At 49.7% G+C, this 24411-nt stretch overlaps 1 protein-coding gene across 1 annotated transcript; it reads left to right on the plus strand.

Annotated features, from left to right (window-relative positions):
- Nucleotides 1-8139: 8139 nt before the first annotated feature.
- LOC128727712 (protein nubbin) lies at nt 8140-23343 on the plus strand. Its single transcript, XM_053821649.1, has 5 exons — nt 8140-8269; nt 21400-21497; nt 21575-21928; nt 22312-22859; nt 22938-23343. Exons 1-5 carry the CDS (start codon nt 8140-8142, stop codon nt 23341-23343), a joined length of 1536 nt encoding a protein of 511 aa, XP_053677624.1.
- The last annotated feature ends 1068 nt before the right edge of the window (nt 23344-24411 follow it).

Genomic DNA, 24411 nt, shown 5'->3' on the forward strand with positions numbered 1-24411 from the left:
CACTTGACACAAAACACTAATCCCTATTTTACCCATTACGCCTTTTGCTACCAACTTACTGCTCATTTGAATCCAGCGAGTCACTATTTATACGACAATTTTCTTGTGTCCTCTCATTGACGCAGGTGCACTTTTGCAAATAGTATACATGATTGTTGATCTACAACTATATTTATATTGACTCTGTCACCTGCTGCATTATGCAACTAGAGAGATATCGTTTGCACACTTGTTTAAAACAAACATGATTTGCGCCATACACCAAGCAACGTACTGAAATCTCCGTTAAATCGCTTATAACAACTGGTTCATTCTTTCACAATATTCATTGCCTCAGCTCAAGTAATCAAACGTCGGTACACACCGTAAACTAAATATCAATACAGATGTCCAATAAAGATGTGCCCATCACATCGAGTTGATCACAATTGTTACTGCACAACAGTTACAGTTCGTCGTAGAATGTTTTTCTCTGTTCATCAGTTGGAAAAGTTGCGCGGAAATGCATCAGTGTTGCGTTATAATGCATCAAAGATCGTGCGCGTGTGAGTTTCGAGTTTTACTATAATATAAGTTCAACTAATATTTTACGTACTAAATGCAATCAATTAATCGTGGTGGGCTGGTGTTCGTGATGTTGAACTTCCAGTGTTTGATACAACGTATAACGCATGACCGAGCCCTCGTCAGCGTATTCAAATCTGTTGAGTCCTTTTGAAGGACGACGAAGTAAGGCATGTTAATATACGCAGTCCCAAGAACAGAGGCATATTTCTTAGCATCATCTGCCGAAAACCGTCGACGGCCGCCGAGCATGATGAAAAAAAAAACCCTTGTTCTGCTTTGCTATGACGTCCGGCACGTTCCTTGGGCATAATAAATTGTATCGATTTTTCTCTGCAAAGTCCGGGTGTGGTTGCCACGAGCTTTGTAATGTTCGAAACCATGAGACGTGCGTAGGGGAGAGGACTTAATTGAAACGCGGCCGTGAAAAAGAAGATGAGTATAATAGAGCAATATTTTAACGAGACGACCCGGAGCGCCATGAATATTATCACCTTCCCCCACGAGCCTGGTTCAGGAGGGACTCATCTGCAGGACTCATCATAAGCGCACCGATTGGCGTCGGGTGTGCGTCTGGTCGAGACTGCTCTCATTAGTCGGAAATGGTGCACCGTTTGTGTGCATTCGATATGGGACCTAGGTTGAGTCTAGGCGTGCTGAAAAGCGAACAGAGAACACAACACGACACTTTCGGGACATCTGTGTGAACCCCCCGTAGTATGCGAGGGATACTCGTAAAGGTGCAATAGTGAGGGAGGACACCGACCAACCGCATATTGCTGCGACGTCCTTTTATCTATCTCCGGACCGATCCGCACAGTGATTGCGGATCGGTGCGGGCCACGAGCGAGGGAGTTCAAGTGTTCCAGTGGCATAGAGTCCTGCGAAGTGAGCGAAAGCAGAATAGCAGCCGAAAGTATGCTGCTGTGAGGCGCTGGGACGCATTTTCCATTTGCCACCACGCGCCAGCCGTGGACGCCCTCGGACAAGGGTCAAGCGTATTTATTTATTGAATGAGAGAAACAACATCTGCACGGCAATTTAATATGCACGTCTCATGCGCCCTATGCAGCACCCTAGCCCAGACGGGCGCGGATGCTCACCCACAACAATACCGGTCATCGGCACGAACGGTACAATGGCGAGAGACAATGGGCAGCATAAATCGGTCCATCCCAACCGATACCTGAGTTCCATGCGGCCACGTACCGTCGTTAAATCGGATGTCGCACTTTTCATCTAAACGATTTGGAAACAATTTCGTCGAAATAGGCGCGCCGGGTTTCGATCGGATTTGACACCCCCGACATTCGGTGACCTATATGGGGCATCATCTCGTACGCGGTAGCACAAAAGATGCACCCACAGCACCATTATGATGGTCGAAAGGTTAGGTCACACAAATCAAATCGCTGTTGCCGAGGTCGTTATGAACGCGTGCCTAAGCACCCGCCGAGGTCACTGTTGTAACTAAGTACGGTTCTACAAAAGACCTCTAGGTTTGGTTTCCATTTAAGTGAAGTGACTTGTTCTACGATCCCGGCACAGTACCTTTTACGTGAAAATCGAAATGGATCAAATTTGATTGCTTCCATCCTGATTGATAAAACCATACCACGTGCCCGCTCGCAAAAACGGTTGCCGATGCGAAATCAATGAATTTTGCCTCACTTTTACATGGCAGCCTCGAAGCCGGCCTGTTTAGACAGCATGTAAGCCTATGCCTGTAAAATGAGTTGGGAAGAAAACACGATAATGGAACCCAAACAGAGAACCACTGACAGGAGCCGGTTCGAAAAGATCAAAGCGAAAATGGCACCCTTTCTCTCTGCTGCCCTCGCATCCCCTTTGTTCATAGGTTTGAAACTGCGAAGGACAGCGAGCCTAGGCGAGGGATTTTTCCGCACCCACAGGGCCACAGGACGTCGCTCAATTCAATCAACCTCGCAAACGCGCACTTTGTATTGCGTTCGTCTAATGCCTGTTGGTGTTGCATAGAAATGGGAAATCTTTTTCCACTGCAGCTGGTCAATCGTTACTACTCGATTGAGTGATATTTGTAAAGGCTCGATTGGAAAGCGGTGGCTCGATGGGACACCGAAAAAAATCGAATTCAAATCGAATGCAAACCGTCCTGATTCGGCCCGGGTCCTGGTTAATGTCGCGCTTTCTTCGTGCCGCCCAAACCCGTTTTTGGATGTGCAATGCAAAACTGGTTACATCTCTTTCGGATTCTTTTACAAGTGCCGACGATTCCTGTGCTGGCACGGAGGCTCGAAGGAGCCCTTCTCATGTCTCACTGACGATTTCGCTGTTCGGCAGATCCGTCAAGCCCTGTGCCTGATCGCTCGGTCCGCCGTAACGGTCAAAGGCATCCTTCAAAGTTCACTTGTGCCGCGTTTTACCGACTCCCGAGGATGCGGTAGAATATTTATTAGATGCTGAAAATTGTATTATAATGGGACGGAAACCGTTCGACTGAAATCCACCGCGAACGAGCGAGCTCCTTGAACCGAATGCGCCCGTTCGAGTACAGATTGATACCGACTCGCAGCACGGACGTGCCTTTTTATTTTTGTGGCCGCTGGATGTATATTTAATTTTGCAAATATTTACATTCCCAACGACCGGATGGCACCAGCGCTCGTGGCCCTGGCGTACGCCTTCAGCAGGCTGTTTAAAGAAGCAGTAGTTCAATGATAATAATAATCATAATCATCCGCGTGCGGGCGCGGCGGACAAGGCGAAGGGAATATTAATGCCCTGCAGGGCCGAAACGAGCCCCGGTTGGGCTCCATTTCACCAATCGGAAGGTGGGCCTCACAAAGGAATATCATTAAAATTAATTGATGGTATCCGAAGGCCCGGGATTACGGTCTTCTGCCGACCGGGCAGAACGCACCGATGGGTTTTCGTTTGCATACAAATAATGTATAATCAATCGATAATCCCAGGCCCTGGCCCCGACTCCGGGGCCACTGAACGAGCGATTGGGCCACGAGCGCTTGGTGCGTTTGTGCCGGTACTAATTTCAGCAACGCTTTCCCCGAGCGTTACTCGAGCGTTACCAATCGCACGCAAGCTTCTGCGGCCGTTTGTCGTACGACGAACCATTTGTGCTGCGGTTGGCATTTCGAGTCGGTGCGAGCGCCATGAATATTCTAATCTCCAGCCGTTAAACATGCATGCAACCAACGCCCGAGCCTCGGAGTATCGATTTGCCGGCTAAGGACAGAGCAAAAGTCCCAAAGAGAGTGCCAAAGGAGAAGCCATTCGGACCCGGCGCCATCGCTCGATGCGCCAGGCTAATCGTATGCAAAGACCTCCGGCTCGGGGAAACGAGAAAAACACTGAATCATTGCGCGAGGGAGAGCCCGCACTCTCCCGGAGGGAAATTCACGAAAGGAAATTTAATTAATTCCTCCCCTTTGCTAACGATGTGTATTTAGCGATTTATGCTCAGCCAGCACCGGCTCCGTTCGCCCGAGGATTCGGCTTTGTCCTATGGCGGACTCGAACGCTTTGCCGTGTGTCTCAGCCCTGGAGCAAGAACCAATCGATAGCAAGGCGAGTGAAGTCGAATTCGCTGATAGTGATTATTATGCTCCAGCTCGCTCGAATATTGTCATTACGCCCATGATTTATCGATCCACATCCGCCTCGTATACGGCACCGGGCTTGCGATTTGCATTTGCGCCGAAACCCACCGAGCCATCCGAATCGGAAAGGGTTCGTGCGAATCCTCCTTCCAGAAGGGCCCCACACGGAAAGCATTTCCAGGCGCTCGAGTAGCTTCAAGAACGCAGCGTAATTGTAATGTTTCAATGCGAGCATACCATCAGACAAATAGACGGTCCAGAGAAGGAACGGCGAGTGGAATCGAAAGAAAACAAACGATTGCCGAAAAGGACATCGGAGAGAAATTCAGTTCATCAAACTTTCACCATCTCCGCCAGCCTGCAGTCCAGCGAGTTCGCCAATCGATGCCAATTTTATGTAAATGAAGACGCATGGTCGCAAACGCACAAAGGCCATCCCTCGTTTGTCGGAACCCGACCGAAAGAACCGAGATGGGACGCAAACTAGATTCCGGAGGGTTGCGCTTCCAATCGCATGCACAATTGCTATAAATTGATTCTGACCGGTGCGGAGAAAACGCAAAAAAGGGTCGCCCTGCGGTCGTTCGTGCATCCGTTCGCTTTCAAGGGTGCCCGTTCTTGTGTGCGATGTCCAATTTAATGCAAAATTTGTGTATTTATGCTAAACTGTTTGGACGCAAGCATCGCCCGACCTCGACGGTTGGTCCTTTTGCCGCATTCGCATGCTTTTGTCGGGGAAAATGGTCCGGCTTTTCGTCTTGCCACCTACCACCGGAAGCAGCAAGTGGAAGGCATTGAAGAAAGCGCTGAGAAATTGGTTTCATTCGCCAAAGCGAGCAGCTTGGAACGTGTTCCACCTCGCAACCGGCCACGAGGAATGGGAAAGTTAAATATTTTTTTACTATTTGAATATTCCATTCGATTCCTTCGGTTCGCATATCAAATGTAGTACAAGTTCGACTATTCGACAAACACTGCCTAAGAAATAACCCAGTTTTCGAAGGTGAGTAGCTTTTTTTAGCTGTTCACTTCCTAAATCATATCGTCTTTTGTAAGGAGACATTTAGCGGGAAATCCAAAATACATAACTACGTGATTCAACCGTTGACCGCTAACGGCTGTGATGGAAATATCCAGAAAAAATCGTCGTATCTTCGGTATATAAAAAAAACCGTTACTGCTTACACAAAATGAATCGGTAGTTGGCGCCAAATATAAACGTACGTTAGTCCTCGAAGTTCATGTGTCTTCCAAAAACACACAGGCAAAACATCACCAGCGGTGAAAAGCGCGCCAAAGTTCGTTACAAGGATTTCTGTTCGTTTTTCAACGTTTTTTTTTTACAAAAACATAAATCCTTCACTCAACTAACCCCAACTCTCTCGCTTGTTGCAGACACCCTTCGTGTATTGATTTTTTTCCAATTCCCTAAAAAAATGCCATCGTTTCTTCACGAAACTGTCATTTAAATCTTCCAGCATATCGACGGGCAATCAATATTTAAAGTGCGCTCTCTGTTAAATCCCTGCGACAACATCTCGGATTTTTTTGCACGATAAATCATATTACACCCAATATACATAAGACTTCGCCCGAGAAGGGTGGAAATTTCAAAGCAAGAAAAAAGAACCCAAAACAAAGGCATTAGAAGATTTTGTCCGTTAGAGTGCCAAATTCGGTATCCTCGCGCTCTCATAAGTAATTTGGCAATTTTCTACACCTCGCCTAACCGTCACAGGGCAATGTTTCTCTCGCTTGCATAGCGCAACGGTCTTTCCAAACGCCGCTCGTTTGTTCCCGCTTTTTTTTTGGGAAAAAAGTACCAAAAATCCTCCCAATTGCTACCGTGAGAATTTCTTGCTGGTGAATAGGTTTTTGGCAAAATTTTCCAAAAAATCGTATCCTCACGCAACACATACAGCGTTTACCATTTTTCTATGCCATCCAAAGGAGGAAGAGCCGACAACGCTAAGAAAAATTGTATCGTCCAGATTACCGTGGCGATCTATCACGGTTAAAAAAACGCAACCGCGTGAAAGAGACGGAAAAATCAGTACACAACGCAAGAGGAAGGTGCAACCCCAATTGCATTTTCATTTTTTGTTGTTTGATTTTACGATTTTTCGAGAGAAAAAACCTCGTATCTAGCCCAATTCTTGCAAGATTTTTCTTTTTTTTTCTTCGCCCCACTCTTACCGTACGAATCCCGATCTGCGAAGGTTCGTCCGAAAGGAACGTGGAAAGGATACGGTGTAAATGCATCCAGCAAAATTACCTTATGCAATTTCGGAATGCTTCAAAGCGCAATCATGTTTTCTCATTGCCACACACATACACACATTCGACGACGATTATTCGTTATGCGCTTGCTTATTCTTGCCTTTTTTTCTACGTCCACCGGCATTGTCCCTTCGGGTCACAACAAAGATCTGCAAGATGCCCAACTCCTGAAACTCGTGATTCGAAAAGGGACAAGGGTCTTCAGCTAAGCGACAGGAGCATGCCATCATCGTACCTGTTCGAATCTCGATGGGGGATGACAAAATGCTGGTCCTGGATAAAATTCCATTCCACATGCTTAATCCTACGAAACACTTTTCGCACGAGTTGTTTACCTATTTTCGTATGGATTCTAACATCAACTCCCAAACTGCCATGCATTTGATTCCTTCCCCTAGGAAGAGTTTTCGTGAAAACCGCAAAAAATTCTGCCCGATTAATATTGAAAAAAAAAAGTTTATGCCAGTTATTTTTCTGCGCTGTGTGGTGCCATCTGAATTGCATGATTGAGGTTTCGTACTCCATGTAAAGCGCGTGAAACGGCACCATATGAGCTGCGCTGTCTCGCGGGCAATAGCCGTTTCCTTCGCGATGCGAACCGCGACAGAAGAAGAAAACAACAAAACGCGCACAACGCAAACGCAGCATAAAAGGGAAAAAAGGCAAAAAATAAATAAAAAACCTCCGTTTAAAATAGTCTCCGCCTATTTTTGATTTTGTACCCCTCTATTTTTTGAATACATTAAAGAAACACGTTTTTTATCCCCACCACTCTCGCGCGCTCGCTCGCTCGCTCGTTTTCAATTGCACAACGCAAGCTTATGCTGAAGCTTATGCTGCTCTTGCCTGCATAAACCACCCCTTGCAGCGAGCGCTGCAGCTGTCTCGCTCCGCCGCGCGGGCTTTTCACGAGACACCACTGTTGCTCTCGCTCGCACACTCACACAGCGAAACAAAATTCCCCTGAACCACCACCAACTGGTGCCGTAGTGTGCGTGGAGTCAGGTTGCAGCATAAGCATAGATGAGCAAGCATAGCGGAGGGCTCCAAGCGTGAGGAAAAGCTCCGCATTTACCGTACGCTGCTGGACGGAGGAGGTTGTGCGTAACGCAGAGACACACTCGAAACCTTCGTGCGTGGCGTAAATACGCAACATAAGCAAGCAGGGTGATTTGCGTTTGTTTTGCATGTTTTCGCTCAACCATCGAAAGCGGCGTGAAGTGAGTGACTGCCGTGCGACGACCAGCAAGTTGTTATTTTCGCACAGATCGATCGGTGGTGCGTTTATTTCGCGGAGACACAAATGTTGGTGCAGCCACCGTTTCGTGCTGTGTGCAAAAGGTGAAACAACCCTCGCAAGGTGAAGCTTTCGAGGACGGTTTCGGCGAAATGTGATTTGCGTGAACGCACCCGCCAAAAGCATCCTTTCCCAGTGACAGTGCGTGTGTGCTCGTGCGTGCGTGGGGGTGTGTGCGCGTGTTTTCCCCTCATTTTCGCATCCCGACCCGTGTCCCAAAAGGTCACCAGCACGCACAGTGCACAGTGCACAGTGCAGGACAAAATTGCGGCCCACAACGAGCCTCACCAGTCAAAGCTCCGCAGGTGTCGCGCTCGCCGTACCGCGAACTGTGATATGCTGTTGCTACCGTCGAGTTCGGCTCATCTTAGCGAACCGCAGTCGTCCGGCGTCGCCAGCATGGTTCTATCGAAAGTGCGATCCTGGGCCTCGGCCCGTGAACATCGTGATCGCGACCGGACAGACCGCGAGGACAACAATAACTCCGTTAAGCGTGAGCTGCTGCGTACGCCTTCACCGACGCAACGATGTAAGTGCTGACTTCCTTCCGACCAGTGATGGGGTGTTTTTTGGCAGAGAACACTCGAGGGCGTAATGCGTTACGGAAATGCTCCATCTCTCCACCAGCCCTGGCCGTTGAATGTTGTGTGCGCGTTGCTGCAGTCGTGACACATTTCCTGCGCGGTTGTGGCCCGATCGCTCGATAAGCTCGAGCGCCGATAAGGCGACGTTTCCGTCGAGTCGATAGGCCCTGCTGAGATGCACGCCGTCAGGTCAGGTGGAACCTAAATAGGGCGATAAAATTCGTCATGCCCGCGTTTGAGCTAGCGCAATGCCCAAGATGACGAAACGCGTGTTGGTAAAGGCAGCAAGTTCGCGAAGTTACGGATCAGCCTCGCATTCGGCTAATGCATCGAGTGCGCAAATTCACCGTCCGCAATTGCAACGACTGTTTGCTTAAAGTAATTCCACACGCGAGCGTTTGTACGCCTGGCTACGCGAGCTACGTTCCAAGAAATGTTGCAACGCGCATTGCCATCTCTTTTTTGTTTAAATGCACATTAATCTAGGTGCTTTATCATGCAACGAGCGCTAATCGTGCTAGCCCCGAGAAAATGAAAGAGTGTCCTTTTTTCCCTTTTGAACGCTGCTCTACATACCATTCTCGTAATTTATCGTCCTCCAAACATGCGAGACGTTATGAATAGGCAGAATACAATGAATAAAATTGTTAGGACGCATGTTAGCCGGAAAATGAGAGGATGCCCAGAATCAATGCGTTCGATTTTGGACTGGCGACAAATGAAACGTAAATAATGCTCATTGCCAGTGAAAAGGAAACGCAATGGCGAGGTATATGCGTAACCTTTTTTTTCTATTTTTTGTTTCCTTATGCATCCTGCACCTTTCCGGGGCTTCGTGCCATGCTTCTGCCCTGTTGGCATTCGTCTTGATCATAGAACGATCGCCATTATCATTTACCTACGCACATTCCTGTCCTTGGTGCGCTGGAGATTGTACAAAACCGCTCCGATGCTCCGTTCCACCCCTGCGTGAGGGTTGATTTTTTTGCCATTGAAACGAGCCACATGAAAAATCGGTCCGCATGCCGCTCGAGAACCCAACCTATCTATTTCGTTTCCTGTTCGACTCCCTCACTCTACGCTTCACCGTCACCTTCGTTCGGACACAGGTAAGCGCTGAAGGCTTCGGGATCCTCGAAGTAAAACGTAAAAAAAGGATCCTGTTTGAGTGAGCATCCTTCCCTACGGGTGCATTCCGTATCCTTACGCCGACAGCATCGAAAACCCTCGAAAATGCTCATGCATAAAGAACTCAAAGCCTGCAGGCGCTCTCCCACAACCCGGTATCGAACGCGATCATATCTATCGAACGGTGTAGGCAAATTTCTCGCCATCCCAGGAACAGATTGATCGATCGTTCAAGGCGTCACTCCCTCGATGCCTTTGGGTTGCTTGATTTGCGAACAAGAAGCGAAGCCCTTCGGCCTAGAGGACCCGTAAGGCAGCGAAAGGCAAGATCGCTATCAGAGCAACATGCTTTTTGTTCCCGTACGGTCTAATTTCCCTCTCGGAATCGAACCAAACATGGCGTTTCCTTCTACGGTCTCCTCCGGAACGGAAAGATGAAATTTCATCCACTCCAGTTTTGCTTTCGTTCGCCTGCGCTAATCCTTTTCGAGATGACTCTCCCGGTCTGGGAGATGCTTATCGCGCTTGAAATTGCTCGCGCCTAAACCCAACCATTTCCTGCTTTGCTGCAGCAAAGGGCTCAAGAGGCTACTCAAAATTCAGCCGCACAGGTTCGGTGATTTTCGTGGCGATGGTTTCCTGCAACCCGTGTCAGGTTGGCAGAGGCGCATCTAGCGGCCCTCCAGCGCCACGTCTCGCCCGGCCGTTAGTTTGCATTTGTTGCGAGCCAGTTGCAAATAGCCCTACTGCTTCGGCCCTTCGCACACATCGCTCGAACGCTCGCTGGTTCGATAACTCGAGGCAGCCTGCGCTGGAAAACAATACAACGCCAATTGTAACCGTTTGCCACTCCATCCTCAGATCATTAGCACGCCGCGTGCAAAACGAAAAACCCATTAATTAATTATTATTCACTTTATTTTAATTATAATAATTACGACCATCATACTCGGCGAGCCAACCGCGGCAAGGGTGCGAGCGTAGAGCGAGGCAGTAGGGCACTCGCGTTGGCCACCGCGGTTTGCGAAGCGCATTAAAAGGATTATTGAAGCGCCTAATTGCAGTCCAAAAGCCTCATCGTACAAACACGTTGGGTTCGCCGTACCGAGGAGCTAAGAAAGGAAGGGGGGAGCAATGCACGTGGAAACCCTCGTGGTTGGAAAAACGGAAAAATTTGCTTACCAAGCCAAGGCTTACGCTCCACCTTGGCTTGGGCTATGCGAATGCGTGCACATATGCATAACGCAAGGCAAACAACGAGACCTGCAGCTGTTGCAACGTGTGCCGTGGAGAAAAAGGTACAGGAAAAGCGCTCTCCGATGCACCGTCGTCCTCAGTGAGGATTTCCCACCTTTCTCGGGCTCGAGCTGTGGCACCAATTACGCCCCAAGAAAAGGGTCGCGCCCCCAACGGGTGTCGAGAGCGGACGGCTCATTATTCGCTCAAAATGTTTCTAAGCCATTTTCCGTGCTTTTCCGCCCGTGTAAGCCGACCGGTCTTCGACCGCTGACGGCTGGCAGGGAGAAATGGCATAAATTGCGCTGATTAATGAAGGCAATCGTCGCAAATCACCGCCCAAAGCTCGCGACGCAAATTATAGAACAAAATCGCGCCCCACCTCGTGCTAATTGGGCGGCTCACGTTCTCAAGGACGGAGCCTGTTCAGTTGGACGATTTCTAATTATTTAACGCGCTCGAGAATGAGATCGTGCGCGCAGGAATGCAGTGTGCGTGGGGCAGGGATTTCTTAATTTTTACTGCTGATGTAAATGCGCCGTTTCTCCACCCAGCGGCCATCGGTCCCATTGCGCGGGCGATCGTAATTAATTAAATTTGGCTAATGAGCCAAACATGGCCCGCCAGGAGACGAACAGCGCCACATACACGCCAGTTGCCCTCCCAGGTCGGCTACTATAATTGGGAGATATTCATAAAATGGTGGGAAATGGTTTTCGACTCGCTTTTCGCTTCCTCGATCACACCGGCGATTCCCACTTCCTGTGGTCGGTGTTCTAACTCCACCGAGCTGGCCAATGCAAAGCGCGCAGATTCGTTCGGTTATCGTCTTCGGCGAGATTAGAACGAGCCAGTACGAATCGGCGAGGGAAGGCGCTGAATTAAACGCTACCCTCTGAGCCCGCAGATTGGCCGGAACATTGGCCAAGCCGGCCGTCCATCCGTCAGACTCATTTCCAATGTAAATAAAGCTCATTAGCTGCAGATGGTCCGGTTCGTGCCGCTGGCTGGAAAAGCTGTCCACAGGACGGGTTAAGCTGACGGGCCGTCGATCCGGAATGGGCAAATGCGGAACTATATTTGGCAAATAGGCAAATGGGCGAACCGGCGAGGACGCAGCAGAGAAGACAGAAGAAACCAGTTGCACCTTGCCACATGCCCTCGTAGCCTCGTTTAACGCACTCGAGCCCGAGTTTGGCCGCGCGAAATGCACCTGGACGCCTCAGATTACCTCCGGTGGGAAATGGGAAAAGACGGGAAAATCACATGCTTATTTGCATAAACAAAAGGCCACGGCGTGCGCATGCCCGGCAGGTCGTCTTTTCGGCCTCGGGGTCTCTGGCTGAGAAAGATCTCGCAGTTTCGAGCCAGCCATCACCACCTTTGGAAACCATTTTTTTTGCCTTCGCTTTGCTCGCCCTTTGCACGCTTCAGAAATATTCAAATGGCCAACGGGTATTTCCACGGCCCGCCTGTGGCCTGGCCGGCTGCAACCAAGCTTCGCTGAAGCAAATAAATTATCAACACGAGAACCGTTTAATGGTTTTTTTTCTTGCTCCGAGCAAACAGAGAAAATCCCAAGCCCAGTCTTTCCATCCCCTGGAAGCTGGCACCTTTTCCGACGCATGGGAAAGCGTCGATAAAAAATAAGCAGAAACCAAAATCTCCGAATGACAATTCCGTGCATGACTTTGCATAAACAACATAAAGCTGACGAAAAAGCGGGCCCCGGTCCAATCGATGACTCGAAAAAATCACCGCTTTGTTGGCAGAGTCGGTTTTTTTTATGCTGACACCTTTATGCTACACGTACAATAAAACGCAAGCCGTATGAAATTTCTCGCTAAAAATATTGGCCATAAATACGGGCGGTAATTAATTAAAGTTTAATGCATCGAACACCCTTCGATCAGCTCGACTTGTTTCCCCTGCCTGTTAGAGCGCAACGAGAGGTCAAAAGCGCCCTGGCCCCGAATTTGTCATGTGTGTGTTTGTGTGTGTCCCTCACAACCCGTGTCTCTATGGGTTTCCGGCATTCCCCGTGGTGCAAACCGCATCAATTTGCATAAAAATATTTGGACGTTCGACCCCGCAGAACTACGTCGACGAACCATCATAGGATGGTGATGGTTTTCCATAGGGACTCAACTCCGCTGCTCCTGCGTCCTGTGAGGATACCATCGGCTCACCGGACCGTGGGGAGGAAAAAGAGTGCGAAAAGCCCTCGCAATTATTTATTAGGGGATGATGCGATGTGATGAGCGTCCGATACGAGTTCGCCCGAGTGACCGTCCCTTTGCTTGCGAATGAACTTTAAAAACCCTCTGGGAACAATAACGCAAAGCCCGCCCGGCCCAACCGAGTCCCCGAAGTCGCCAGGACCAGCGAACAAGGCTATAAAATATCGATGGACACGTCGCAAGACGTATTCGATTCGTGTTTAGGATCCTTTCATCCCGGCAGCCGGATCCCGGCTGACCACGGCTGGCTAGATGCGTCGCTGGCGGGGTATAAATAATAGGCCCTAATATTGTCACATACTCCAATTCGTCCCGTTCACTGCAGATGGCGTTGCTGGTTGTCCACCTTCGCCCTTCTTCGGGCACCTTTCCCCGACCGCTGGTAATCCAACACTTCTTTAGAGCTGCTGGCGATTTTTTCTTCCACTCGCTCTTTACATGCTTACCGCGCCAGCTAGTTTTCTGTTGCCCTTTTTGTGGCTCTGTGCTCCGTTTTCCATCGACACACCGGCCCCGGCCATTAGGTGCTCTTCATTTGGATATAAAAAGACGCTCTGCAGGGCACTCGGACGTTGGCTAGGCTTAGCCGGTTCGGAAAGGACACCGCGTGGCGTGGACCTCGAGCGGAGGGTCGAACGGGAGATGCTGAGATGAAAAAATATTGACATGTGCACTCGCCAGGACTCTCAGGGGTGTTGCCGGGCGCAGGACACGCACGCGAGTGGCCCTTTCGGTGCGAGTCCCCTCGATTTAATTTATTGCAATAACGAAGCCGTCTGTGCAAGCCGTCCTTCTTACTTTGCTACCCGTGTAAATAATTCACGACGTAAGATTCGGATGTTAAAAGTGTTCATAAAACGCTAGCCAACAGAAATGCATAAAAACACTCACACTACACTACACTTGGTCAGCGAGTCCATATAATAACGTTTTTTTTTCGTTTCCCTCGTTTTTCGTTTCTCCAACAGATCTAAGCATAAAAACACCAAAATCACCATCTCCGCCCCGTTCGCATGGTAAGTACCGCGGGTTCGATCGATTGATCATCATCCCAACGACAGTCGGTCGATGCACATTTGCCACACCACGCCGTTCCGTGCGTGTTATTTACGGTCGTTTTCTCCCAGTGCCTTTTTTGTTCCTCCTTCAATCGATCCCACCATTTTGTGTCAAACGGTTGCGCGTGCCCAAAATTACTTACGCACCGACGAGCGCAAGGGACGAGTCAATTGATTTGTTCTCCGACCGGTTCCCGAAGCGAAAACCCCTTTCATTAGTCTAATCTTCGCTCATGCACCCTTTTTTTACCGCCACTCACGTGCGACCCCATCCCGATTCACCCCTTCTCGGATGCGGGCGCGAAAGGATGTGCCCTCTGCGATTGGCACACGACCAAGATTATCGACTTCATTAGCATCATCGTAATCGCACATCGTTGGGATGCCATCTTGCACCCAGGAAGGACGAAGGAAATAGACAACAACATTAACACACTCACAAAAAAAATACAAGAAGCGATGTATCGCATTTGAACGGTGTCCCGAATCGGTTTGATCGGTTTATAATACACCAACGGGCTCAACTCTTCAAACACGCGGGTCCTTATTTGACCTCCTGTATGGCTCCTTGATCGGCTCGTCCCATTGTGCCCATTTTTACCCGATCGTATCGCAACGGCACGAGCCTCGAACCCTCGAACGGGCTGTCTCGGAGGGGTCCTTAGTGTAGCACACACGCACGCCCTGAAGATGACGGGTGAATTAGCGATTAAAACTCATCCGCACGAAGCACAGACGGAAACGAATTCCGTCACCCTTCGAGCCGCAGCCGGGACACTGTCTATTCGCCGGCAAGGACGAATGGCACCGCAAGGGCCCGGAAGACAAACTCGGCCCGGAATCAAGATTTATTTTCTCACTTAGTTAATAGTTTTACGATTTTTTCCCCCTTTCTTCCGCTGCTTGGCGGTCTGAGCTTCAGGGAGCTCGGATGCGTGCGCCGGGCGAAGTTTGTAGACATTTGTTATCCTTCTGGAAACGAAAATAAACCTCTCGAGAACACCATCGGCCGGTCGAAGGCATCAGACCTTCGTTGAGAGCGCCAGGAAAAAGGGTTTCCCCGTCGTAATCTTTGACTTTTCGGGTTCGAGTTTGGGATTGACATAATCGCACACGCACGGAAACACACGCGCGTACTACCTGGTGACGGAGCGAGACACGTGTCCAACAAAGGGATCGTGAAGATTGGATGGCGGTTCCCCAAAAAAGAACCAAAACCCAAAAGTCGTGTGTTTGTCAACCGACAAACGTGCGTTTGAGAGGCTTTTGAGGAAAGTCCTTTTTTCCGTTCCGGCACCTGTTCGGCAGATGGCAGAAAGGCTAGTTTAATCCGTTTGAATTCGCCAAACCCAAACCACGCGCTCGACAGCTATTGAGTATAATGTCCGCATGATTACGAGAGCAATAGCGAGGAAACGCGACCATTTTAAACCCCCTTTTCTTCCCGTGTCCTTTCGCTCCGGAAGCGCGTGTAATCGTTTTGTTTAACAGTGTCCATATTTCGCCTGGACGCACGGCGGGGCTTGTGCCGCATGGTAATTGATTAAATATTTAAATACTCGCTCAATTATTCACCTGTCGGAGCGCGCACGCCTCGAGCCCTTCCATAATAGCAGCTTGCCGCTACCTGAGCCTGCCACCTGAACCCTCACGGGCTTGTAATAAAGTGTGTCAATTTAATGCGATTGAAAGATAACGGCACCCGAGCCTTCCGGACGGCAAGGACTCACTTTCAAGAGCGCATTATCGCCGCATCAAAAGGGTTAATATACGAGGCGCTTTAGTCTCCCGTGAAGGACTTCATTTTATTAGTTTTAACCCCTACCGACGGGGATGGAAGGTCCTCGCGCAAGGACTCATTGAATAAAAAATAGCCCCAGCGTGTTTGCTTCGACTTTCATCGCCATCTCGGGTATCACACTTGCCCCTGTTCCAGGACGCCATTAAATATGCATTTATGTACGGGGAAAACGCACCCCATAGCCCCGAGCGAAGGGTTCGGGGACGCGATTCAAATGAGACATCCCTTTTTGTCTGTTGCCCCCTCGTTAGCATTTCGTTACGCATTCATCCCTAGCGCCCTCGGGAGGGAGTCCTGTTTTCGATTGAATCAAAATATTTAAATTCAACCCCTATTCCGATCTGAGAATGGGTTGGGTTAAAAAAGGACCTCAACCAGGACTTGTTGAAGTGTAATTAGTCTAATCAAACGGTTAGCGTTCGTTCTCTCTCTCTCTCTCTCTCTCTCTCTCTCTCTCTCTCTCTCGTTGGCTGGTCGGGATGTAAGTCAACCCCTAAAGTGTGGCTTTTTTGTGGCTTTATTATGATGTAATGGCGCGAGCTGAAGTTTGTCCAAGAGAAGACTGGTCTCCTTTTAGAAGGGTTACCGGCAGAACGTGAGCTTGCCTACCGCTTTTATGGATGCACCCAATTTGAATTTGCAATGGCAAGGGATCGTGGGATTCCTTTGTGCGACTCTTTCTCGTACACAACGATACACACACAAAAACTGTCGGATGCCAATCATGGAGGGCGGTGCGAGTTCGGTCGCGAGCAGCAGATCAAAGCGCCAAATGCGCGTCACGGCGGCGTGCAACTCGCGAGGGAATCACTGGCGAGGATTTATGTTTTTATGACGTTACCCTTGCCTTCTTGGAACGATCCAGGACGATAAGCAGCAAGCAGGAGCCTCTCGAACGCCATTTTGAATTACGGGTGCGCTTTTTGGTGAGTTTGATGCCAGGGAAACCGCTCGAACCCACTCGTTTTCCGGGGTGTAATTTAATTGCAATAAAAGCGGTTTTAATTGAAATTTCAAATCACGACCTCCGGTGGCTGGCGATCGCTCCTGAGGCTACTGTGGGATCGGGATGCGAATATCGTGCAAATGATACCCTGCCGGTACCGGGCGCCATTCCGCCGTTGATAAGCGGTAATGATTCCGCGATTCTCGGAACAATAGGCCGCTGGTGGCGCTCGAAGGCACTCGCAGTGGTGGAATACATACAGTGGTGGTTGCATAAATTGGCAATAAAAAAAGCCACGGCCGAACATTAAACATTCTGGTAAAGTATCTCTTTCTCTGCTGTGTGCATGGCGGTATTTGTTTGGTCGTTTCGACTGGCGGCAATAAAGGGGCCTCAAACGAAGAGAGAAAAAAATGGCCCATTTCGTGCCGTTTTCCATCCTTGCGTTCGTCATCGGCGGCTCGTTTGGCGTGTGTAATAATTGTAATTACAATAGTAGAGATCATTTTTCTTCATTATGGCGATATTTAAGCATCGTTTTATGCGCCCACGACGGTTGGTGGAAGACGCTACCAATTAGCGTTCTTTCACGGACTCGCATTTGCCGCGCGGTGTGCAGCGAGCACGAATTTCCACGAATTTCGCACACCGCGAGAGTCCTTGCGGTCAAGTTGTTGGCAGCAAGCACATGCTTCCCCGACGATGCTGTATAAATGAACCTATCCCCTGCCCGACGACCGGGGCGTTGGGTTGTTCAATTGCAAAAGAGCGTAAAATGTTTCCAAAATGGACCGTGCGGGGTGCCACCGCAAGGATCAGACCAATACGGCTTCACCACACCGTGAAAAATGTAAAATTCTCATTTTCCCGTAGGGGTGGATCATACCCCCTCCTGCAGGAATTCAAATTCACCTTCCAAATGCTCAGCCGAAACGTGTTGCCGTCATGGCCATCGGGAAACGGGATTATCGGAGTCCTTGGTAACTCCCCTGGGGTTTTCCTAGGATCGCACACGTTCAGCGGTCAAGTTTAAAGAAAATTAATGGGATTTTGCGATTTTTCAACCACCATCGGATTGGACTCGTGGTAGCTCAGCTTCGGTGGTGCATCAAATGTGCCGGCAGCGGCACAAATCTTGCGACTTTCAAACATCCGGCCCGGTGAAAGGGTCAATCGATGGGAAAGGGTGGCAGTTTTTCACCCTCCTCAATCGTCGGTTAGCAGCTGGCCAGCACGCGCCGTCAGGAATAGATTCGATCCGGTCAGCTCGACCGTGCTTCGGAAGCTGAAACCCTGCGCCCTTTGCATACCAACGACTCGAGCGGATCTTGACCACGGTGGCAACCGGACAAGGAACGAAATTTAAATCTTTTCGCACTTCGTACAATACAATTTTATGGCTCACTGCATATGCTCCCCGTTTCGCACTGAAACCGGAGCCAGTTTGTAGGACTTCTGATTGCCACCGGACGGCACGGGCCCTTCGGGTTTATTATTCAAAATTTATGCAAAGAAAAATCACAAGCAGACCCGGTTCGCCACCGTCATCGGTTTTGATTGGTCAGCAGCCAGTGCCGGGGCGCAGAGTTAGAGGATTTAGAGACCGAACACATTCGATGCGATGAATATCAATGAGCCACTCTCTGCGATGGTTCCGGCCACTCTCTGACCGGGCAGCTCGAAAATCAATGCCACAATAAAAATTCATACTTCAGATATCAAATATTCATCATTGGCTTCGGAAAACCCCGAAGAAAAACGGACCTGCAGATGTGCCTTTCCACAGCTGGTTGTTTAAGAGGTCGAAGGACGACTGACGTTTTTTTGCATACACATTTTCACCTCGAAACGGATTTCACTGCCCTGGATGGGGGCTCGTGTTTTAGTGTCAAAATGTGCGCCGAAAATCCGGGCCGGAGCTCTAGCGTTTTACCTTCTATTTGCGGTGCACAATGAGCGTTGCTTGCCTCCGATGTGCTGCGGGAAAACCACCCCGAGTCGTGTTTGCTCTCCACCCAAAATGACCCGTACCATAATAAATGATCTGCCAACGTTGGTCACTGGAAAAACTAGCAGAAAGGGAGAAAAAACATTGAAGAAAGCAACTTCCTTCTCATTGTGACGGACCGGGTGCTTGGGCAGTGATAAGGTGGAATATGAAATCGAGTGGCAGATTAAACAATACTACGGAGACGGGGTTCGCCTCGTCGACTTTAGGTTTGCAAAATGACAAACGCACCATAGCATATCTTGCTTGGTTCAATGCAACAATGCAACATGTACACCGATGCCTTAGGTGACCAGAAATTGCATATTAGCAATGATTTGAATTGGAAATTTAAGACCTTTTTTCATTATCTTCATCTTCTACTTCATATCGAGTAGCTTCATGATCTTGTGGAAAGCTTAATCGTGCGTAAAACGAAGAGATCCTAACCTAAAGACTGTTCTAAAGCTACTCTCGATTTTTTATTGTAGTATGCACCGATGGATTGAATTGAGATTCTACCATCGAAACTGATAATACAAAAAAAACGAAACAACTCTATACGATCAGCGACTGTCAATCTCCGCCTATTTTGGATGCAATTTTTCCAAGCCGCTTATCGGGCAATCGTCATCAGCCGTTACATCGACCAACCGTTACGCACCGATCGGCTAAACCTTCACCTCAGGGATGAACGAGGCTCAGACGACGCAAAATCAATCATTTCCCTGTGCTGCAGCAAATTTCATGCAATTTGTTGCAGTTCCCGGCAATGGCGGTGACTGCTGTTGCTAGCACCACTGCCGGAAGGTCGGAATGTCCCTATTTATGCGAAACGTGCCACAAAAATCTACCCCTTTTTCCAAGCCGGCTGTCGGGGGGAGTTTGTGTCATAAATTTTCAATTTTAATTTTTCTCTTCGCCTTCCGGACGCCCTCGTCTAATTGGCCCGGGCTTGCACAAACGGCCACCCCGGTTGTATCAAGTACACAACTGCGGGTTGCATTCGTTGCAGCCAAGCGACCGATTTCCGCCGTCAAGCGGTTGGCAGCGAGATGGCTGATCAATCACCTTTCTTTGCCGGCCAGGATCGCTAGCGGTGTCCTCCCCTTCCGGTTGCGCTGCCGAAATTTCCAGCCGATAAAAGAGCGACTCTGCCATGCGAGCCCACAATTGCGCCATTTTCCCGAATGTAATCAATTATCGTGCCCTTCGGCCAGGGCCAGGATGACGCGGCGTAAGCCACATTTCGATCACTATCGGCCCTAACCGGAATGGAACCCATAATTCACGATATAATTTTTAATTTCCACCCTCCCGGCCACACGCAGGCCCGCACTGTAGAAAAGGGTTATGTTTGGATTCGCAGCAGAAAATGGAGGAAAAAAGAAATGTGAACACCCAGCGACCCTTACCCTTGGGTCACGAGCCGCACTCCTCCGCATGCCGGGACCTGGGTGCGACCAGGCGGAAAAATGCTCCGGATAATTGACAAAACAATACCGTTGATTTGTCCGATGACGATGCTGGGTTCGTTGTCGCCGTTGACAGCCATGTTCCCTCGGCTGGTGCCATTCGAAAACTTCTTTCTCATAAACGGCTTCAGATGAGTCGTTTCTTTTTTTTTTATTTCGTGTTAACGCCTTGTCGCTCTTTCCGTCATTTAAAGTTTAGACCCGCAATCGCTGGCACGATTTGTAAATTGCGTTATTCTTTCGCACTCTCTGCCCAGCATCACCCCACTCACGGGTCATAAATCGCGCGCGGATTTGAAATGTTTAAAATGAGTTTTATTGTTTGAAACGTTACATAAATCTTCGATCAACATGAGGGTCGAGTGTTTACGATCGATCACGCTTTTCTTTATCACCGTACCCTGCGCAAGATGGCGAACGAGCACCGTTGATCTCGCGCTTCAAGCGCCATTCTTTCGCCGAATGTGACCCAGTTTTAAGGAGTTACTTTTTTATCAGCACTGCCTTCTCTGACCTACGACAATGGGACCCTTCTCGATGGAAACTATTCGCAATCTCGTCGACGAGCCGTGGTGCTTGATTGTCGTAATGATGTCGGCTTGTCGCACGCCCTTGTTACTGCGTTATTACATGTCGCGAAATCGTAAGAAAACTCTGCAACACTGTTTTTCTGCCATTGTTTCGGTTGGTTGGAGGGTAGCGGGTTCTAACGCGCCGGAGAAAGTCCTCCTAGGGTGTCCGTATTGAAAAGGGGTGAATCCTGGCGAACCCCTGCCAGCGGGTTAGCGTTCCGCTCGAGCAGCAGGCATTCGTTGCTTCTGATTGGCCACGAAACGAACGTCCGTCTAGCAGGGTAAAAAGTGGCAATGTTTTGATTTTTAAATCATCCCTTGCTCTGGGCTTTCGAGGGGTGGCGTTGTAAGGGTAGTTGCAGCTCGTGTCCTTGACAATGGTTAAGGACTGCGCCGTCTGGCACCTCACTGCTGTGAATCGATGGGCTTAACAATAACTGTTCAATGGATGTTGTATCGTAAATGCAACCTTTCTTCGATTCAACTTTCGTAACACCGCTTTTCGGGCTTTCTTCAGGGATTTGTAATTGAAAAGTCATTTAACGGACATCTCAAAGAACGATAGAAAGTAGGCCAACGCGTACATGTGAACTAACAGTGTGTGCATTCCTTTCTGTTTTGCCCTCCAACAGGCGACATTGACAGCGATCGTGACGATGGAAGTGACCGTGAAAACCTCAGTAGCCCTATTCCAAACGAGCGTCTGGAACGAACCACGCCGCTCAATCTGGTAAGTCCTGCGCGCGCGTCTCCAGCGGATGACTGGTGAATTAACGCTCAGCTTTGATCTCTCTTGAACCCGCCCAGATGACAGACCCGTCCCGGAGGACACCATCCCCGACAGCATCTAGCGCCGTGCCAGGAGGAGGTCTGGGAGTGGCCCTGGCAGCCCTGCAGAATCATCTTCCCCTCAGCTCGCTATTCCTGCAGAACCAACTCGGTCTCGGAGGGCTCAGTGGGCTATCCGGGCAGGATCTTGGCATGCTCCAGCAAGCGCTACAGGCGCAGCAGGCCTCACTGCAGCAACAGCTCCAGCAGTACATGCTGCTTCAGGTGCAAGGCAGTGCTGCCAGTGCCAATGGTAATGCAGCTGCCGCAGCAACGGCTCAAGCACAGGCGGCAGCTCAATTCCTCATGCAAAACCAGGTAAGTCGCGTAAATGTAAGCCATTCGACGAGTGGGATTGGAGCATCATTCACTCTACTTTACGATGATCCTTCATTTGCCCTTGCTTTGGTATCTTTAATGCCTTCCTGGGAACTTACTCGCGGCCGGTTCGGTTCATCCCACACAGCTGGGTCTGAGCTTTCCCACCCAGAGCTGTCCCACTACGGGCTCTAGTACTGCTTGTGCAAGTGGGTCAGCCAAACCCGCCAGTTCAGGTGGTAGTCCGGCGACCAACGAGGGATCTGCCGTGTCTCGATCTTCGGTGGAGGTCTCTAGCTCCGCTTCTGCATGCTACAATTGCTAGTTTAGATGTCAAGGTCCTCCGGACAGTGTCTCACACGTCTTGGTTCTCTTGTCACGCGTCGTTTTAGGTGCAGCAAGCCGTCGCACAGCTACAAGCCCTACAGAAGCAGCAGCAGTTAAAGCCAACCAGCTCGACACCGACACCGGGAGCAACAGCCACTAGTTCACCTTTACACAGCCCCTCGGGAAGTCCGGGACTTCATCAACATTCCACCCAAACCGGCGCCATGCTTGGAGCCAGTCAAACGACGCCTCCCAACGTGAGCCAGATGAACGTTGGAGGCATTCTGACGCCCTCCACACCCGGTTCCGGGGCCCATACGCCTCAACTGCAGAAGCACACTGCCGCCCCACGAGCCCTCGAGCCTTCGCCCGAAGAAACAACCGACCTGGAGGAGCTGGAGCAGTTCGCCAAGACGTTCAAACAGCGACGGATAAAGCTAGGCTTCACGCAGGGAGATGTTGGATTAGCCATGGGCAAGCTGTACGGCAATGACTTCTCGCAGACGACCATCTCCCGCTTCGAGGCACTCAACCTGAGCTTCAAGAACATGTGCAAACTGAAGCCGCTGCTCCAGAAGTGGCTCGAAGACGCCGACAGCAGCATCTCCAACCCCGGCGGGTAGGTCCACGGCTAGGGCGTGTTCACTCATTCATTCAGCACCTAATCTCTATCCTCGGCTTTTGTCACTCTCCACAGACGCATCTTCAGCCCAGCGGCCCTCTCCAACACGATGGCGACACCGGAAACGATGGGACGACGGCGCAAGAAGCGTACCTCTATCGAGACCTCAGTCCGGGTGGCACTCGAAAAAGCCTTTCTGGTGAACTGTAAGCCAACGAGCGAAGAGATCTCGACCCTAGCCGACAACCTGTGCATGGAGAAGGAGGTCGTGCGCGTCTGGTTCTGCAATCGGCGGCAGAAAGAGAAGCGAATAAACCCGCCCAACGGTATGGACAGCCCTACGCATTCCTCCGCCAGTGGGGAGCTTTTCCCGGCCGGCCTCGTCCCTGGGCTGTCCTCGCCGTCATCCACTTCCGGAGGTGGTCATCACTACGCCCCGCATCACCATCAACCGCACAGCGGTAGCATCAAGCAGGAATGACCGTCGCTCGAAAGGGCTCCAGTATGGTCACCAGCAGAACAGCAGGACCTTCAGCCGATGGCGGCAGGCTTCCTGCACTAGGTTACTCCCGTCCCACTGACTGCTCTGGGGGAGGGGACCGAAAAGGATTTCACTACCGCCGGTGTGTACGGCAACATATCAGCATCCTGATCGGGGCGAGGGAGGAGTACAAACCGTTCTGCCACGTCTACGATACAGTGCTAGAGCTTCGGGTATCAGGTTCTCGCCCTTACTACAGACCACGGAGAGCAGAAAAACAAGGGCCAAAGGAGAGCGAAGGGTCAGTTAATATAGTCACACTGAGGAGATAAGTTCATGATGCTAAAACTATCAGTAATTCGTAGCGATAAGAGAGAATGACTAGGAGTCGGTCGAAGTATACCAGGATAAGCTGCGTACTATGCCCTCCGCCCTTTAGGCTGCTGTAACGGTCAACGCTTGCCTGGATGGAGGCATTGATCATTCCGTCCGGGGAACTATTGCCAGAAAGCACCGCCGGAGGTAGCGGATGACTGGAAAATAATGTAAAAAAATGCTCGCTCAAGTCCTTCTTTGGAACTGTCCCGATCCGGCACTGGCCGAAATTTAGACCGTGTTTGCTTTCGCCAACTCTATGCTTTTCATTTTCCATGTTGAACGACGTTTTCCTTTTTTTCAAGTAAACACGTGCTGGTTATGTTTTGTTTGTTTGTTTGAATTCACTAAATCACGCAAGACGTAAAAATTGATGTGAGTTAACGAAAAAGAGCGAGCAATATCCAAAGAACACTAGGTTATTACGATTCCGGAAGTGATGGGAACGGAGAACAGGCTAGCGAGGAAAAAAGCAGTAAGCTTTCGAGCGGATGACGCGAAACTAAAACTTAGCAAAAAGAAAATAGCGAATGAGTAGCTTTTATGCGTGGTAAGCGTGCGTCATCTTTAGCAAGAGGCTCTTTTTTACGTGCAGCAAGGAAATCGGACCCCACAAACGGTCCACAAATCACCCGGCCGTTCCCGGGCGGCATTTGGATAGCAGGTATACAGTACATATATATATTCCCAACC

Source organism: Anopheles nili, chromosome 3, assembly GCF_943737925.1.
Source record: "Anopheles nili chromosome 3, idAnoNiliSN_F5_01, whole genome shotgun sequence".
NCBI lineage: Eukaryota > Metazoa > Arthropoda > Insecta > Diptera > Culicidae > Anopheles > Anopheles nili.

Coding starts and splice junctions, on each gene's coding strand:
- LOC128727712 (XM_053821649.1), top strand. CDS start 8,140: ATGGTTCTATCGAAAGTGCGATCCTGGGCCTCGGCCCGTGAACATCGT. Junction 8,270..21,399: donor GCCTTCACCGACGCAACGAT/GTAAGTGCTGAC, acceptor GCCCTCCAACAG/GCGACATTGACAGCGATCGT. Junction 21,498..21,574: donor GAACCACGCCGCTCAATCTG/GTAAGTCCTGCG, acceptor GAACCCGCCCAG/ATGACAGACCCGTCCCGGAG.